General features: G+C 45.3%; 1 protein-coding gene across 1 annotated transcript in view; it reads left to right on the plus strand.

Annotated features, from left to right (window-relative positions):
• REG4 (regenerating family member 4) overlaps nucleotides 1-16,825 on the plus strand; it is a 40,201-nt gene extending 23,376 nt beyond the window's left edge. The window contains exons 2-6 of the mRNA XM_069479242.1: nucleotides 2,957-2,996; nucleotides 8,302-8,399; nucleotides 12,008-12,145; nucleotides 13,788-13,893; nucleotides 16,758-16,825. Of these exons, the coding sequence (XP_069335343.1) occupies nucleotides 2,957-2,996; nucleotides 8,302-8,399; nucleotides 12,008-12,145; nucleotides 13,788-13,893; nucleotides 16,758-16,825 (450 nt within the window). The remainder of the gene's footprint in view (nucleotides 1-2,956; nucleotides 2,997-8,301; nucleotides 8,400-12,007; nucleotides 12,146-13,787; nucleotides 13,894-16,757) is intronic.
• The last annotated feature ends 2,349 nt before the right edge of the window (nucleotides 16,826-19,174 follow it).

The raw sequence follows: 19,174 nt of genomic DNA on the forward strand, positions 1-19,174 counted from the left end.
TTATCGACAGTTGGCTTAGAGCGTGATCTTGGGCCTCCTTTGTCCTGACCTGATCCGGGGCCTCCGTGTGTATCCCTAGGACTCTGCTCTCACTACCAGGATTCAGGGGAAATAAAGGCCATGGTGGTAGGGAACCTGTCCCCACATGTTTGGCCACAGAATGCCGAGCAAAGTCACCTCACAGTGCACAAGAGAATCACAATGAACTGAATGAGGGACAAAATGTCAGGGGTCCTTGTCCTCGGACTCACGGCAGAGGTTTGGGCTCCTGTTTGCCACCTCGCCAGAATGTTCTCGCCAGTGTTAGTGGGAGGTGTGCTTCCTAATGTCTCTCCAGGTTGCCCCTCCAGAAATTCAAGCCCATTTGGTTACCTGTCCCTGTTGGAATGGTAATCAATGGCCAGCCTCCTCTTAACAAGATCAATTCTTACTTTCAGAATCAAGGATCTCCTTTGTTTTCTTTCCTCCTGATAAAATAACCGAGGCATCCCAACCCTCTAATTATTTCTGTTGCTAAATTTCTAATTTCTTATTTTTTCACATTTATCAAGGCCAAAGTTGAGAGGGTTGATGGCAGGAACATAGGCTTTTAAGTCATAGAACTAAATCTGTAAAGTAGCTTTTCCATCTTACCGTGTGACCTTGGGCAGGTGATCACCTTAACCTGTTTCCTTGCCTCCCTAAGCTATTATGAGAAAAAGGTAGCCTGGATGAACTGCTCAGTGTGGTACCTGGCACCAAGAAAGCACCTTATAGATGGAAGCTGGTGATAGTGATAGTAGTAGCAGCAATGGCATAAAGCTTTGCTTTTTATTTAACATAAAATTATGTTCATATTTCTAAAGGTAGTAGAAGGTGAGGCATTTAAATACATGAGTATCTTTGCTGCGTGTTCCTAGTATATCTGAGGTACCCCTCGAAACCTTTTCTGCCAGGCCTGAGCTAGGTTAGTCATTATCCATCATTCACAGATACAAGGAGTAGCACACACAAAAGATCTAAATCTATAATGAGCATCATGTTCCAAACAGAGCTGGGATTGCCGCGTAGAAGGACACAGCTGGATAGAGTGATACAACCAGGTTGTAAAATCTCTTAAATGCTAGATGAGCAGGGAGCTTATTTCAAAGCAGTGGGGAGTTCTTGGAGATTTATAGGCAGAGGATGAAATTAAATGTAAGAGTGGGGAAAACAAGTTGCAATAGTGTCATCTGAGTGGGGAGAGAAGAAACACGATTGTGATAACTATAGTCTGTGGACATCCACTGTGGAAGGAAGGACCCTGGCATCCATCTATGGTGTCAGAGTATAGCCACGTTCCACAAAGCCCAAACTTGCTGGCTTGGTGTCCCCTTCATACAGCAACCTCCCCCTCTTCATAAACCTTCAGATTCAGAGATGTGGCCCATGCACCAGCTGACCAGCAGGAACAGTGTGGGCCTCCCTGACTCACCACTTCCTTTGCTTCTAGGGCCTGACTCTTCCCTATTCCTTTCTACCATGGTTGCCTGACAGACAGGCTTTACTTAAGGCAAACTTAAGCATTTGCTGTTTCTGTGTGTGCCTTGTACATTCCTGCCTCCACTCGCCTGCCCAGACCATGCCCTTTGCCCAAAATGCCCCCCTCCTTGATGCTGACACACAGCCCACCTAGTCTCAAGCTCCAGCCAAACGGCCATCTAACCCGTCCCATGTCCCCCATGCCAAAAGATGTCTCCCTCCTAGTAATGCCTAAAACCACCAATTCATGCCCCTCATCCATTCTTGTGCTGCCTTAAGTTATAGCTGTTTGACTTTCACTACCAATGTAAGACCCTTCCAGCTGCTGAGTATGTCTATTGCAATTATGCATTCTGGAACTGGGGAAATAACCACAGGGTAGGTTCCGGGGACCCACTGGACCTCCTGTGAGACAGACTGAGCTAAAACTCTGTCAATCACCTGACCTCCGTAACCCATACTCTAGCTGGGGACCATAGTGACATTTTGGGTCTCCTCGAATTAGTGTCAGTTCAGATCCAGTGTCCAGGAATCCCAGAAAAGTCTGATTGTTTAACAATGCACAGTCCTGCTGGTGAAAGGCCATGGGTTCCTTTGGGGAAGGCTGGGAGAAAGATTAACAGTATAAATTTTTGGCAGAGTAGCAAGGTCCTTCTGAAGGGACTCTCTCTCTATTCAAGGGGTTCTGGATGTCTAAACTGTATCGAGCCTGGGAATGTTATGGTCTGAGACATGAGAAATGACCACCTAAAGACCGAATTGAGCCAAATCAGGAGTCTTTATTAGTTGGCTAGTAGTGAGTCTTTGAAACAGAAAGTTTTTATATTGTAAGTTTGTGGGTGGAAAATTATTAAGATAGAGTAAGTAGATTAAGATAGAGTGTACAAAAAGTCTTGAATAAGTATTATATTATTTTTTTATCTTTGGTGTAACAGGATCTGGGCAGTTTTGGGGCTCTGGGCCATGTTTTGTTCACACAAAATGTGGGTGTTGTAATGTTTCATGCAGAACCTAGGTGCTGTAATCATTTTACGCAGAACGTGGGTGTTGTAATCACTTAGGAATTTCTGTGTTGGGGCACTATCGTGGGCAAGCAGGAACAAGCAGGTTTTACAGAAGTAGAATGGCAGATTAATGATTTTTCAGCGAAGGTCTCACTCTAGCATTCCCCACTGGTTTTTAGGAGGAATCAAATTATTGATTTTTTGTTATCGGTATCACAGATATGTTGATAGTGGGTTTGGAGGACCATAAGTTTGACAGTTTGAATTTTTTGTTTAACATAAGGAAGTAAGTTGTTTATGATACAGGGGCAGGTATAGTGTTGATAAGTTTGTAATTCTTGTTTTAGTCTGTCAGACCCACAGCTCGGTCCCCAGTATCCTCCCCAATACCATTGTTTGTTTTTATCTCTGAACAACTGGCAGAGGTCAAAGTGGAGGACCGGCTGGGATAGGGTGGAGTTTTGGGCTATAATAGTCTCATCTACTGTCCTGGTAAGTACCCAGGTATAGTTTATTTGTTGGTGGGGGGTGTCGTCTGTTGGATTAAAATAGATAACTAGGAGGAACCAGAGGAGTCTCTGGAAAGTCTTCTCTTTAGTGGGTCCTCAGTGGGCCAGGTGATCTATTTCTCAGGGAGTTGATTTGGGGTCGCCTTTTTGATCCGCGTGTGGTGGATCTAATGATGATTTCTGGCAACCTTTATGGCTGTTGGCATGGTGAGGATTACTGGCAGGGGTCTAATCCACCGGGCCTCTAAGCTGGCAGGCTGAAGTTTATTTATCTAGATGAGGTCTCCAGGCTGTACTTGAAATAGAGTTTTCTCAGGAGTGGGGTTGGTTGGCTGAACATGATTTTATATGGGGTTATGTCTTTATCATAAGGAGTGTACTTTGGTTTTAGTAAAGGGAGGGAGGCTTACTCAGTCTGTGTCAGTCTCTAGTTTTAATTTGTTTAATGTTTTTTTAAAGTTTTATTTGTTTTTTTACTTGTCCTGAACTCTGAGGTCTATAAGTACACTGTAGTTTTTAATTAATTTTTAATGTCTTGGTTAATAATTGAGTCGTTTGGGCGATGAACGTCGGGCCATTGTCGGACCCCAGTGTAAGTGGGAGGCCAAATCGGGGAATAATTTTAGTCACTAACTTTTTTGCAACTACCTATGTTGTCTCTGACTTTATAGGAAAAGTTTTTGTCCATCTAGAGAAGGTGTCAATGAATATAAGTAAGTAGTGGTATCTGTATTTGTCTAGTTTTACTTTTGTAAAGTCTACTTTTCACTGTTTCCCCGGGGTTTGTCCCCTTAACCTGGTCCCCGGGGGAGGATTAGTCCTTTTACCTGAATTGACTCGTGCACAGGCGAGACATCTCGTTGTTACCTGTGGGGCCACCTGATGTAGCCGAGGAATGTAGTAGTCTCTCTGGAGAAGTTTGGTCAACTTGGTGCTGCCAAGGTGGGTGTTCTGATGTATGTGTCTGATTAGGTCTCGTCTTAGGTGTTTAGGGACTAAGACCCTATTGTCCGGGAGGATTTTCCAACTTCCTGAATCAGTTTGAGTCTTCAGGGTTTTCTTAATTTAACTTTTTCTTTGGTGTAGTTTGGAGAGTTTGGCAAGAGTCGTTTTGGCAGAGTAGGGAGAATTAGGAGAGTCCTCATTGGTTTTTGTGCGACTTCTCTTGTTGTGTCGGTGAAAGTATTGTCTCTCACCACTGGGGAGTCAGTCCTTGTTTTTGGTAAGGTGCCCATGTACATGTGCCATTGTAAAGGCTCTCCCCCATCTTAGGGACTGGGTCAGGGCTATGAGTTCAGCCTTTTGGGCTGAGGTTTCATGTCCGAGAGTCTGTGTCTGGATAACCCGGCCTGTAGTCATGACAGCCACCCCTGTATACCTGACTCCTTCTGGGACGTAGCTGCTTCCATCTGTGTATAATTCTTCATCGGGGTCCGGCCACGGGCGGTCAGTGAGGTCAGCTCTCAGGTTGGTAAGAGACTTGAGTATTTTGAGACAGTCATGGAGTGGCTCCGACGGCTCATCATCCGGGAGCAGGGTGGCAGGGTTGAGGGAGGCTGTCTTTAGGAACTGGATTTGGGGGGGTCTAGTAATAGTATCTGATATTGGGTTATGTGGGAGTTTGAAAGCCACCTCTCAGGGGGCTTTTAGTAGAGTGAGGGGCAATTATATACAAGTCCTGCCCCAAAATGAGCTTGGAGGCTTCCTTTGTCAAGATGGCGGTTGCAGCAATGGCCCGTAAGTAGTCTGGTCAGTCAGATGCTACAGCGTCCAGCCTTTTAGACAGGTATGTAATCGGTCTGTTCCAGGGTCCTAGTTTTTGAGTTAGGACCCCTTTAGTTAGTTTTTGGTTTTCAGTAACATAGAACTGGAAAGGCTTGGTCAAATCGGGCAAGGCCAGTGCAGGGGCACTCACAAGCACCTGTTTGAGGCTCTTGAAGGCTTTAGCCTTGTTTTCAGTCCAGATCAGAGCGTCCCTCTTTCCCCCTATGCTAGCATATAGGGGTTTTGTTATATCAGCAAACTTGGGGACCCAGAGTCTGCAGTACCCCACTGCCCCCAGGAACTCTCGTATTTGTCTCTTAGTTTGGGGCTGTGGGATTTTTAGGATAGCTTTAATTCTACTGGTGGAGAGGGTTTGTTTGTCTTTCTTTAGTTCATATCCTAGGTAGGTTGCTGTCTGGGTATAAAGCTGAGCCTTTTTAGCCAGAACACGGTAGCCCAACTGAGCTAATTCTGTTAGCAGGTCCTCAGTAGCCCTTTTATATGTGGCTTGATCCTTGGTGGCTCCGGTGTCTATCAGAAACTATAGGTTTGCCCTGCACATTCAGAGTTACCTTGGGCTCCTGGGGGCTTATCAGAATGGAGCCCCAGCCCCGTCAGTCTGTGTCCTCCATGAGGACCGGCACAGGCTTAGCCATCTCCTGCTTTTCGGTGAGGACATTCATTTTTCCAGTGACCATGTTCTTTGCAGTAGGCACACTGGTCATGGCTTAGGCTGATCTTCCTCTTTCTAGTAGTCCCCTCTGGTCTTTGGGGCCTCTTGTCTTTTTTAGTTTTATATTTCTCTTGTTTTATCATAGTGGATACAAGAATATTGGCCATCTTTTCAGAGTGGGCAGTCTTAGGATCCTCTCTGTTGTTATAAATCTTCTGGGCAATTTTTATTAACTTAGACAGCAATTTTCCCTCAAATCCTTCTAATTTCTGTAGCTTTCTCCTAATATCAGGGGGCCGACAGAGTGGTAAAGGCATTATTAATGGCACTTCAATTTTTTGGTGCCTCTGGGTCTATGGGAGTATATACGCGGTAAGTTTTAAAAAGGTGTTCTAGGGACACCGCCGGGGACTTGTTAGGTCTCTGTATGGTTTCATTTATCTTGGACAGATTGGTCGGCTTTTTAGCTGCTGCCTGTATGTCTCCTAGTAGAGTTTGGCGATACCGTTTGAGAGCTTCTTTCCCTCGTTTCTCATTTGGGTCCCAGTCTGGACATGTGGTGGGGAAGGCAAACGTAGGTTGCCCGTCAGGGCCAGGAATTGTCTATGGGTGACAAAAGTCTTAGAATAGCCATGGGTACAGAGACAATTGATAAAGTTGGTATAACAATGTACTGATAATATATATGAAGACATATTAATATTTTACAATTTAGAACATATATTAGTAATATGTTTATACAAATATAATCCCAAGAAAGTTAACACCATTTTCTATTTGACAATGTTTCCTGTATAGTTTTAACGTACCAAATAAACCCAATATGTCTTTCTTAGATTTTTAGTGGCCCCAATACTTTAAAAAGTTAGTTTGAGGTCAAAAAGACTGGAATTTGGATTTTGGAAAGTTTGTCAAATATTAGAGGCTTAAATCCCCTTTCATGGACTTTATCCCAACTTGTACAGACCAGTTATAACATACTTAAAACTTTCTGTTTTGTCTTAACTTTTATTGTAGAACAAAAGTTTACTATATAAGATTTTTTCTTGCACAATATTATTTTCTTTTTTGTTTAATCTTTTTTTACTAAAAATATGTTTATATATTTATAGCCTTTTTACATCTCTTTCTCTTACTTCACTGGTTCCTTCCTGTCTTGTTTTTATTTTTTTTTAATTTATATTTTGAATTAACCTTTAAATAACCTCTGAATTAGATAAAATTTAACATCTAAGCGGACCACGTTTGACACAAGACTGGGACGGTCTATACTGGCGACAAAAGAACTATTTTTTATGAGGCACAAGGACAAAGACAGGCAGTATAAGGAGACAGATCAAGCTGTGCCTGGCGGGTGGCGGTGGAGGGACGGGTTGGGCAGCCCTGGGGTCGGGTTGGCCTCACTGTTACCTTAGACGGCAACCCGATTTCACATTCTAGTCACACAATTTCACACTTACAACTAATTAAGATGGAATCCAAGAGAGACACCGAAGCCCCAACAGGACCAACAACCCAAAAGTGCCAATGGTGACATATTAGACTGGCTCTGTACTAACCACCCAGAAGCCAGAAGACCAGAAAACCAGAACTAGAATTTCCATCGAGTGGCCCCGGTCTCATCCCTCTCGGGTGCCTCCCACTCTTTGGAAAAAGAAAACTAGAAAACCAGAAATTTCAGCCGCCTAAAAAGATCTGAAGACCAGACACAGAGAAAGGCAAGGACAGAGAGAGAGAGAGAGAGAGGGAGAGAGGCCCAGTTCTACCACCCCATATGGCCTCAGGAAAAAGACAGATAGGAAACTGACAATCACGGATCCCAATGATAAGCATGCACTGTTCTTTAAAGTTTGAAACTATAACCTAGGACCCAGATGACAGGTGAAACCAAAATGGAATCGAAGCCGAGAGAAATGAAAGTAGAAGAAGAGTAATCCAAAAGAAAGTACTCAGGAATCCGATCAGGACTCGCAAGTCCTAGGTGACGTCTCACATCCCAGGACTCGCCCGAGGAAAAGGGGAAACAGAGTCAGATTCTTACAATACCCAATAAGTTCCAGGTGACGTCTCACCTCTTGGAACCCGCCTGAGGAGTGAAGCTGCGTCCAGTCAATCTCCTGAGGTGCCAGACAAATCCGGAGCCAGAAACAGACCAGAAAAGAACTCACTGGTGAACAGAGCCAGAAGACTTGTCCAGAAGAATCTGCAGTTTTGAAGGTGTTGGGGGGCCAGTGCATTGTCAAGCCTCTGCCCGGGGCTGAGGAACGGCTCTCAGAGCCCTTCCCCCAGGCAAGACACTCGACTCCGCGCCCAGTCTCCAGGCACCAGTGGTCGCCAGGTGCCCTATCTTAGGGCAGGATCTCGCTGGGGCCTCCAAATGTTATGGTCTGAGATGTGAGAAATGGCCACCTAAAGACGGAGTTGAGCCAAATCAGGAGACTTTATTAGCTGGCCAGCGACTACCATCTGTACTGCCAAAGGCGGCACAGAGAGCAGCAGTGAGTCTTTGAAACGGAACATTTTTATAAGTTTGTGGGTGGAAAATCACTAAGATATAGCAAGCACGTGTGCAAAAATCCTTGAGCAAGCATTACATCATTTTCTTATCTTTGGTATAACAGGATCTGGGCGGTTTTTGGGTTCTGGGCCATATTTTGTTCCCGCAGAACGTGGGTGTTGTAATCACAGGAATTTCTGTGTGTTGGGGGCACCATCTTGGGCAAGCAGGAGCAAGCAGGTTTTACAGAAGTAGAATGGCAGATTAATGACTTTTCAGCGAGAAGCTCTCACTCTAACAGGAACAGATTGATTTTTCTATCAGAACTTGTAATCACCTTTTGTTTGTGTGCAGATATCGTCATGAGACCCAGTGGTGCCAATGGATGGTTTTACTACAGATCCAATTGCTTTGAATACTTCCGGAAGCTGAGGAACTGGTCTGATGCTGAGGTAAGAATTTGCTTCCTGCTAGACTGGCTTCTCCAGAGCAAGGGGCCAGTCTGAGCCCCAGATCTCATCTGGTCCAGGAGCAGGTCCTTCCTTGGCACTCTCAGGAGAAGCTGCCTGGTTGGAGAAGTGGAGAGACTGATTCGATTTTGTGAGCATCGATGAAGCGGGTGCTGTATGCCCAGACCCGGGCTGGGCTGCAGCAATGTAAGGTTGGTTAAGAAATGGCCCCTGCCCTCAACGTGCTCACTGTCATTAGAGAAGACAAAAATATGCAAATCAAGGAAGGATGAGAAGATGAGGAACTTACAAAAAGAATAACCGAATTTTTGTACGAGATTTACCAGAACAAGAGCGATGCGTAGACAGGCCCGGAACAGACACCTCGGAGCCACCTGACGGGTGAAGCCGTCCAAACACAGGGAGGGAAGGGCCTGGCGCCTCCACAGCCCACGGCGCAGCAATTTTACTTCCCTGAGGCTTTGTCTAAGAGATAACTAAGTCGATAGTCAGAGTCAGTCCCCTCAGCCGAGCGTGGGGAGTCAGTGCTCTCTGAATCGTGAGGCAGCACAACTGTTGCATTGACGTGACCGACCCCGGAGCCCTGTGGTCACACTGTGGCCCGATCTGGGACCGGATGGGCTCTGAATCCCTGTACGTAACTCGACAGCGAAAGAAGAAGAAGCAAGGATGGGCACCTGCCACACGGCAGCTACTGAGGATAAAAAGTATTCTCCGGCCTTAAAAAGTCCAGGGTTAATGCAGGATTGTGACATATAAATAGAAAACGCAATGTGGTGTGAGCATAAATGACTTTGCCAAGATTGCACTGAAAGGAAATAGCAGAGCAAACCCAGGGCAGTCTGAGCTAAGGCCTGAATAATTGTATAAAGAGAGAGAGAGAGAGAGAGAAAGTGTTGAGAAAGGATTTCCCAGACTCTGCCCGTGGAAGGGGAAAGTGCTCGCGGAGAGCTGTGGACTTTCCCCTCAGTGCTCGGGCAGTAGCTTGAGGACACTTGTGCTGCCCGTCTCCAGAGATGCCAGTGCAATTCTCTGTCATCTGAGGAACTTGGGGAACTCTGTGATAGCGTCGGCCTGGGTTTAAAGCACACTCCAGCACTCGCTAGGTGATGCTGTACCTCACTTTACCTGTCCCCATACTGTGACACGGGATGACGCTTTCCACCTCAGGGCCGGTGGGGAGGATTCATTAAAACAACTTGCATGGAGCCTATGGCACATGCCAGACGCTCAATTCAGATTCTCACAGAACGAACCGCCCACAGGATTAATTCCGAGCCTTAGCAGAGGTTGCCAAGCCTGGAACCAGAGAGCAGAGAGGACCCTGGGGAAGGAGGGCCAGGGGGCCTGGAACCGGCTCCTCCCCCATGCTGCTGGCAGCCCCAGCTCCTGGACTCCGGGAAGCTGGTCGAGGGAACGGTGAGAAGCACACGAGGATCCGGTCACAGACTTAAGAGGCAAAGGTCTGAGTTCTAGTTACAGCTCTGTCACTACCAGCTGTGTGAACTGGGGGGACGGGGGGGCAGTAATCACTTAAACACGCCACGCCTGCTTCCCCTTCTGTGACTGGAATCTTTTATGGCTGGTACACAGTTGGCACTCAGTAAATGCTGACCGGTGATCTGGCTTGCCTGCCTTACCAATCTGAGAATCGAGCAGAATTACAGGTGTAAAAGCATCTTGGTGTTGCAAAGTGGTTTGCAAGTGTGAAGACTAAATTGGTATTAAACAGTAATCACATCTTAAATCTCAGGTAAAATAGTAAAAGCAACAATGGGAGCAATAAAAGCCTAAGCAAGCACAGCCCAAACTACGTTTTTATTAAACTACTTCAACTTCTTGTCAGGTAGACAGATCCTGTAACACAACTCCAGAAGCGTATAAAATAAAATTTTTACACACACATAAAAATATTTGTTTAATTGAACAATAGGTTTCTGGTTATAGAACAAGAATTAATCAGGCCGGGCGCGGTGGCTCACGCCTGTAATCCTAGCACTCTGGGAGGCCGAGGCGGGTGGATTGCTCAAGGTCAGGAGTTCGAGACCAGCCTGAGCGAGACCCCGTCTCTACTAAAAATAGAAAGACATTATATGGACACCTAAAAATCTATATAGAAAAAAATTAGCCGGGCATAGTGGCGCATGCCTGTAGTCCCAGCTACTCGGGAGGCTGAGGCAGTAGGATCGCTTAAGCCCAGGAGTTTGAGGTTGCTGTGAGCTAAGCTGACGCCACGGCACTCACTCTAGCCTGGGCAACAAAGTGAGACTCTGTCTCAACAAAAAAAAAAAAAAAAAAAAAAAAAAAGAATTAATCATGTTATGTGTTCCATACAATCCTTAAAACAGTGGATGATTATCATTTATTAAGCTATAAGAAAAATTCAGATCACACACCCTTGGCTATGAAAGAAGATAGCACCTTCGCAAAGGAAGAAGGAAGAATTTGGGATCAGTATAAAGACATGCATGAGTGAAACAGATTTGGATTTAGAGCTGAAACCTTTACAAGTTGTAGCTGTGCAGGTAATTACCTATCAGCCTCTACTGTGGCTTAACTGGTGGGAAGAAAGCCCCAAATTCGACCAGGTTTGATGGCATGGCTACTGTCGAGGAAAGGCGAATGAAGGTACAATCTTCAATTGGCAAGTGAATTCCAGGGACCCAGGAATTCTAAACCAACATATCAAGGAGCCTCCTCTCCTCCACCTCAGAGTTTTAAGCAATTTATCCTATACTTATTTGGTAGCAAGTAAAAATAAATTAAAGACCACTGTTTATAATTTACAATGTGTTACTCTTGTGTAACACAGGATAATGATAATTTAAGATAAAAAAGACATAGGCCTGGGAGTTAGGCAGGCACAGGCTCTATGCCAGCGTCTAGTCCCAGTTTCCTGATGTTCCATTTCCCCATCTGTAAACTAAAAGTGGGCCCTACTTCCTAAGACTGCTGTTAGGATTAAACACGATAGCATGTGCAAGGTGCCCGGTGTATTGGAGGTGTCCCATGAAAAGCACTACCATGTTAGCTGTTCTCCAATACACATTGTGTTCACGTTCTAACGCCTCTGAAATCAGATGCGTGCTATAGACCGCAGTGTGTCATAGATTCATTGGCAGTGATTTTTTTCTTTCTTTCTTAGTGGGATGTAAAATAAGGACACATTTTGCAATCAACGGTTGCTTAGATTTGTTGAAATGCAGTATTATATTTAGGCCTCATAAAAACTCCCAAGTGGCAGTCATTATTTTCTCCATTTTACAGACAAGGAAACTGAGCCTCAGAGAGGTAAAGTGACTTGTCAAGGTCACATACACTAATGAGGGGCAAGGCCAGGACCCTAGGCATTTCCTCTGACCCTAAATCTCTTGCTCTCGCCTTGAGCTGTCTCTTCCTCTGAGAACTGAGGCTGCGGCAGTTGTGTTTTCTCCCGTGGGGACAGGAAGTCTTCTGTGGGAGTTAGATCACAACTTCTGGAGGAGGCAGGGCTGTGCGAGTCCATTCTGCTTGGCACACGAGGGTTCTGCGGAGAAGGCTGTGCTTTTAAACCTTGAGGCATCATTAATGGGACCTCTCCTTGCATGTAGCTTGAGTGTCAGTCTTATGAAAATGGAGCCCACCTAGCATCTATCCTGAGTTTAAAGGAAGCCAGCATCATAGCAGAGTACGTAAGTGTCTATCAGAGAAACCAGCCTCTATGGATTGGCCTGCATGACCCGCAGAAGGTAACCTCGGGTCTGGCCCTCAGACGTAGCCCTCTTGGGAAAGCCAGACGGATGGCCCCTTTCTGGGAAACGGCCTCCTGGCCTACTAACAAGGGTGGCGGATCTTCAGTCGTGAGCCTCCAACTGATGGAGACCGAGGCCTCAAGGGCAGGGACCCATGTCTTGCTCTCAGTGGAGAACAGGATTGCAGTGGCACCATTCTATAGAGCTTTCCAGAGCCTTCAAAGAAAAACGTTTGTATAAGTACATAGGTGTGCACATGTGTGTGTGTGTGTATGTGTGTGTATGTGTGTGTATATATACATAGACCTGTTATGAGACTCAGATTAATTCAATCCCCATTCAATCTTGAGTTAAAGTTGAAAACTTTCAGCTAACATTTTTCTTAGATGTTCTTACATTTATTATGTTATCCTTAATGTTTTCCACTAGACTCTCAGTGTTCTTTCATCAATACCTTATTGTGAGGAAAGACATGTGAGGTCTTTTTAAGGAGGGGATCTACGGTTTACAGATTCGTTTTTGGGCTTCTGTAGTTAACTCACACAAACATGGGGAACGTAAGGACAGAGTTCCCATGCTTTCTGTCTCTTGATAAAACTCCTAAAGAGGCCACACATTCATACACCCTCTTTCACGAATGTGTGTTTACCCTGTAGTATGCGACTATAAATATAATACCTTCATGCTTTTCTCTTCTTGAACATTATGTTATAGAAAAACTAGTAATCCTTTGCCGTGGTTGTTACAAATATTTTATGCAATTATTTAGCTTTTAATGGTGTTTATTTGACTATCAGAAATTTTACATTTTTCTATATTCGCATTGCTATTAATCAGAACTCTGCCATTCGGAGATAGTATATTTACATCTATGTCTATAACATATTTTGGTAGTTTAATCTTTTACATTTATGATTGAAGAAAATAAGCGGCAAATAAATATTCTAAAAATTGTGCAATGTCTTTAGTAATCAAAGAAATGCAAATAAAACAACAATATAACTTGACTTTTCAGATTGTCAAACTTTTGCTTTGTCTTAATGAGTCCTATTTTTAAGGACATGGAGAAATTGTCCTTGTGCCCAATTGGTGAGGATGTAAATTCCTACAATGGAACTATTTTTGGAAAGTACTTTGGCAATGCGTATCAATAACCTCAGAATACTCTTTGACCCATTAATTCTACTTCTGGGATTCTATCAGAAGGAAATAACTGTAAGTGCAGAAACAGGTTTGTGAACAAAGTTGTTCATAGCAGTATTCTTTATAATAATTGTAAATTGGAAACAACATACCTATCAATCAACAGAAGAATATTAAAGTCAATTATAGCACATCCTTACCATTAAAAATGTGCAGAAAGCAAGACACAAAACTGAATATATATTTTAAAGATCACATTTTTGGTACCTAAAAATGTAATGATACATGAAAATGTTTATACCTGAAGTAACTATGCTAATGTTTTCCTCTTAGTAGTTGAATGGAGTGACTTTTCTATTTTTCCTTCTTTATGCATTTCTGTACTTTCCCTGTTTTTACAATGAAAACTATGTTTTAAAGGGGACTGAGGGGACCGCTTTGGCTGTGAGCAGGTGGGGTGCCGACCTGTGATTTCTTCCCCCTCCTGTCGTTGCAGGGGCAGCGGAGGCAGTGGATAGACGGGGCCAGGCACCTGTACAGACCCTGGCCCGGCCAGGCCGCGGGGGGGAGCAAGTACTGCGCAGAGCTGAGCTCGGGAACCAGTAAGTTCCAGCGCATCATCCCTCGCTGCTCCCCAGTTTGCAGCCTTTCTCTTCACCTGGGAAGGGCAAAACCGGACGTGGGGCCCTCCCTTCCCACCCTCCCCGTGTCACATGGGGCGACACTTTTCTCCCACAGGACAATGGCCTTGCCACAGATGTTGGTTACCAGCCTTCAGTCCTTTGTGACCCCTTTGTAATCTTTGCTGTATCAGTATACCAGCTGTTCAGTTATAGACTCAATATTTTCTTTAAATCCACTCATCTGTTCTTAAATACATTTATTTTGAAATCATATTGTATACTAAGAGAGGGACAGCCATCACATTTGGGGAAACACAGACCACAGGGAGTAAATATATGTGGCAAAATCAGGTGGATTCCTTCTGACTTCTTTAAAATCAGGGTTCCCCATGAGCCCTGGAAACCCAGTCTTTGCCTGGGTTCTTCCCTCTTGTTTGTTTCCCTGACTCCTGTCCCCAGGACGAGGGGCAGCACCCCAGCCACAGGCTGTACACGATCACTGGAGCCGTCTCCTTTCCCCGGCCTGCTCTCATTCTTTGCTCTTCATGCTAATAAGTTTGGTACTGATGACATCTTAGGTTGGATAATTCTTTGCTGTGGGGGGCGACCCTGTACACTGTAGGAGCTTTAGTAGCATTCCCGGTCTCTACTCAGTAGATGCCACAACCTTCCCATGTTGTGACAACTGAAAATATCCCCAGATATTGCCAAATGTCCCCTGTGGGGGGCAAATCTTCCCCCTGTTGAGGGCCATAGCTAATAAGTGATGTGGAAGATTTCAGCTGTAAAACAAGAACACAGAATATTAAAGATGAAAAGGATACTTGATGTCAAAGCTCACGTGTTTGAGAACATCCCAGTGGGTGTGACAGGTCATCCTAGTGACCTGCTCCCAGGACCTCTCTGCTAGCTAAGAAGTGGGCCTGGGATGGGGCCCAGTCGGGGGATTCGGGTACTGGGGCTGAGGTGGAGAGAGACCCGGCTGCTCCCACAGGGCATGGGGCAGAGTTTACTGTTTTCCGAGGAATAAAGCTTGTGCGCATGAACAAGAAAGCAAGAAAACTTTCTAAAAAGGGTTGAAGGATGGACATGAAGAGACAGACTCCGAGGAAGACCTTTACAGAGAAAAATCCAGAGAAGGGATTTTCACAGCCCAGCAGAGCTGGCAGCTGCTGCTGTTCAAGGCACAAATCGGCTCACATGGAAGGAACGCTACCAAGCCCAGGAGGGAGAAGCTACTAATGTGGCTTTCTACCCAAATGGAGGAAAAAGTTTGGAACAGTTACTACTGTTCAAACACATAATGGGCTACTCCAGGAAGTAGTGAGAAACCCATCACTAGAGTTAACCAAGAAAAAGGTAGACCTTGTAGCTTTTATTGCAGTTGAAGCATTAAAGTGTTAGAAGAGAAGCTCAATGGCATGAAAGAATCAAATGAGGAACATCTTAAAAATAAAAATCCCAGGGATTCTCTTGCCAGACCTATACCATCCGAATCTCTGGGACTGGACGCCAGACCAGCTTTGGGGAAGCAGCAGACCTGCTGCCTCCCCACGTCCCTCCTATCCCCAGGGTCCTGAGATTCCTGCTGGACAAGGTTCTCAACAAAACCCTGTCCCTGTTGGTCCATGACCGTATCAGGAAAGCTCCACAGTGAACTTGCCCGTGTGTATCGCTGGGAACTGGAAGCCCGATGTTGTCTTGAGAGCACCACGACTTTGGGTTCCCCTCCTTTCCCACGGGTACTCACCCCAGCCCGTGGCTGGCAGAACACAGGCTCCTAAGACAGAAAAACGCAAGGAATGAAGCCAGGATTCAAGAAAAACTGGTGGAAGGTAGAATTTAAAATCACATCTCCCTCAGCCTCATCAATGTCATTTTATTTTTGTATAATGTATTTTGCCCTGAGACACGGTTGCTAATTTTTTTTCTTAATTCAAAAGATATAACATTCACGTCCCAATACACAGCCACACATTCATTCTCTTTCCCTCTGTGACAGGACCATATCTTTGTTTGTGTCTGTTTAGAAAGAGCTGAGGGGCACTTTATTCTGTGTCCTGCTCTCTCCCTTTCTGACTCTCCCCTTTCTATCACGATGTCACTGCTTTGTGTCTCTGGAAATTTGCAGCTCACAGAATTTCCTGACTCGCCTACTAGTTCACTTTGAGACATTGCATAATGATAACTAGAGTTTTTCAGTTAAAAAAAAAAAGTTCGTATTCAATGTAATTTGTAGTCAAGGGCATGGGTGCTGAATTCTGAAAGCCCAGGGTAGAATTTCAGCTCGTCCCCTTGACTGAGCTGTGTTCCATGTGCAGATTTCTTATTTCTCTGTGCCTCAGATGCCTCCATAAAAAGGGGGAAATGATGGTACTGATCATCTTAATACGTGCAAAGTGCGTATCACTTGAAGAACTGGCTCGTGCAGTTGCGGGTTAGCAAGTCTGAAATCCACAGCTCAGGCCAGCAGGCGGGAAATTCCTACAAGAGCTGAGTTGCCATCTTGAGTGCGAAGGTGGTCTGGAGGCAGAATTCCTTCTTCTTTGGGGACCTCAGTCTTTTCTCTTAGGGCCTCCAACTGATGGGATGAGGCCCACTCCCGTGATGGAGGACAACCCGCTTTACTCGAAGTCCATTGATGTAAATGGACCTCATCTAAAAAATACCTTCAACATCTAGACTGGGTCTGACCAGACAATTGGCACCATAGCCTAGCCAAGTTGACACATAAAATCAACCATCCCATGACCTTAGGCATGACTCTAAGCAAAACACCCAGATAATCTGGTCAGTTCAGTACAGAAGCAGATGGATGTAAATGTCTGTTTCTTTTCTTACAGACTTTTTAACTTGGAACAACAATGACTGCACCAAGCGCCAGCACTTCCTGTGCAAGTACCGACCATAGTGCAAGAGTCAAGACTGCTGCCCCCTGGACAGCTCCCTTCCTCCCCCTTCTCTGCCACACTGGCTAAGTTTGATCATTGTCTCAGAGGGTAAACCTGCAACTAAGAGCCATGAGACCCATCACACTGACTTTTTAGGCTCAGAGACAGAGATGTTAGCATTGGTGTAATAGTGGCTTCTAGCTCTAAATGGTCACCCCACAATCCCTCTACGTAGTGCTCCACTGTCTTCTCCTCTCTCTGGCTGTCTCGAGCAGTCTAGGACAGCCCGACCCCACACCAACCCATGAAACAGCTGGGGCTTTGGCCATAAGGAGTTTGAGGACAGGAGGAGGAAACTCAGGGATGAGCCTCTAGCCCCCTTCGGCTTCTGCACGGCTCTGCCCTCCACAGCCCACATCCTCCCCCTCAGCCACCTGCTTGCTTTTCCTTTGGCCGAGGGAACACTTACCAGTAGACTTCCCACTAGGCTGATGTGGACCATACATTCTTTTAATAAACAGTTGTATATATAGGAGGTTGCTGTGTTCCAATCAGTAGTGGGGAAAGGGGAAAGCGGAAATGAGACTCAGAAATACACCCAAGTGTTTCTCTGTCCCCTTCCTCCCCTGTCCCCTCCTCTGCCTCCCCCTCCCCAGCAGCAGTGCTGGTCTGAGCAGAGGAGGGATGCAGATGACACGGGTGCCAGCCTCTGAGCAAGGATGAATGAGTGGGTGTTACCTAAGTGAGCACTTCGTGGCCTACGAGGGGAGATGACAGTCAAAGCAGGTGCCTTGGAGCTGCCCTGGGCCCTGGGTGCTCGTCTCCCCACCCCCCATCCACCCCACCACTAACAGTCCGTGTGGCCCCATGCAGTTCTCTCTGCCCTGTGAGGTTGGGGATTCCTTGTGGGTTGGTGCTCCAATAACCTCCAAATAAGCAGGTAATTTTGCCTCAAACAGCCGTATGACGCCTAGGGCACAAATCTGCATGGCAACGTAAGAAGAAACAATATGGACTTGATAATTAGGCAAAGTGTGGCTTTGGTGTGACCACGTCCACCTTCCTTAGAGGGGCTCTACCACCAGAAAGGAGAGGCCACGTGGGTTGGCCTGCAGTTCAGGCTGTGCGGGCGGCCACTTGCTTCATCCACTTGGCACCGCCAATGGGTAAACACACAACATCTCACACCCTGATCGAGAACACTCGCCCGTCACCCGAGCAGGCAACCGGCAGCTCCTGGGTGCTGGCTGGAAGAAGGAACAAAGAAGAAAGGGGCCGTGGGAGGGGTGGAGCCTTGGCCGTCACCACCTCTCCCTTCTTCCTGTCTTCTTCCTTCCACCCATCACACACCTGTCACTCTTTTGGTGTCAAAGAGGAAAACATCAGAAATAATGTATCGCTGCTTTGCTTCAGCAAATTAGCAACCACCATCTCCGGAGGCAGCTCCAGGCAAATCACTATCAGGAAACCAAACAAAAGCATCAGATTCCGTGGTAGAAATGACAGGTAAATTGAGAATAACAGACAGATGGGAGCCACGCAGAGCCCTGCTGGAGTAAGAGCCAGGGTCTGTAGTTGTACCCGGAGGAACTAAAAGAAGGCAAAGGAAACATGGATGAGGAAATCCCAGAAAGATAGAAGTTCACAATTGTTTTCTGACTGTGGCACATATGAGAGATAAAAGTCACCGTGACCCACCTTCTTCTCCTAATTCATTTACATTTTTAAGAGGAAAAATACCTTATGATAGCAAATTAGTAGAGATGAACAAAATAAAAATTCAGAAAGTTATATAGATAGCAGATCTACCAAAACAAAATAAAGTAAAATCTAATAGTCATTCTATAAATATATTTAAACATATTTAAAACATATCTTAAAATAGTTCCAGTCGAAAAGCATCAGCAGCTTAAGGCAATCTTGGTGATGTAATAATAACAAAGTGCCCCCCGTGAAATTGCTGAAACGCCAATAATCTGTGTGTGCACGTGCACAGGAAGCTTCCTAACGTTCCCAAGCACAGACAAGCTGTCACTCGTCCTATTACATGAAGGCTGGGGTCGTCCATAGTTAACTCTAGAAATGTGAGGGTTTTCATTTATGTCTGTGAAATTTTAGTAATCCTCAGTAATTCAATGAATAGGTATATCACTCAACATATCTTTACTGAATACATGCTGTGTGCCAAGAACTCATTTTAGGGACCGGGAACCCAACAGTGAAGAAAACAGATAAAATTCCTTGCCATCATAGAGCATGCATTTCAGCAGGCCTGGGGAGTGAAGGTAGATAGACAATAAACCAAATAAGTAACGAAGTATGAGAAGATGACAAGTGCTATGGTGAGAATATAAAGCCAGGAAGGGGAA

Source organism: Eulemur rufifrons, chromosome 8, assembly GCF_041146395.1.
Source record: "Eulemur rufifrons isolate Redbay chromosome 8, OSU_ERuf_1, whole genome shotgun sequence".
In the NCBI taxonomy this organism is placed as follows: Eukaryota; Metazoa; Chordata; class Mammalia; order Primates; family Lemuridae; genus Eulemur; species Eulemur rufifrons.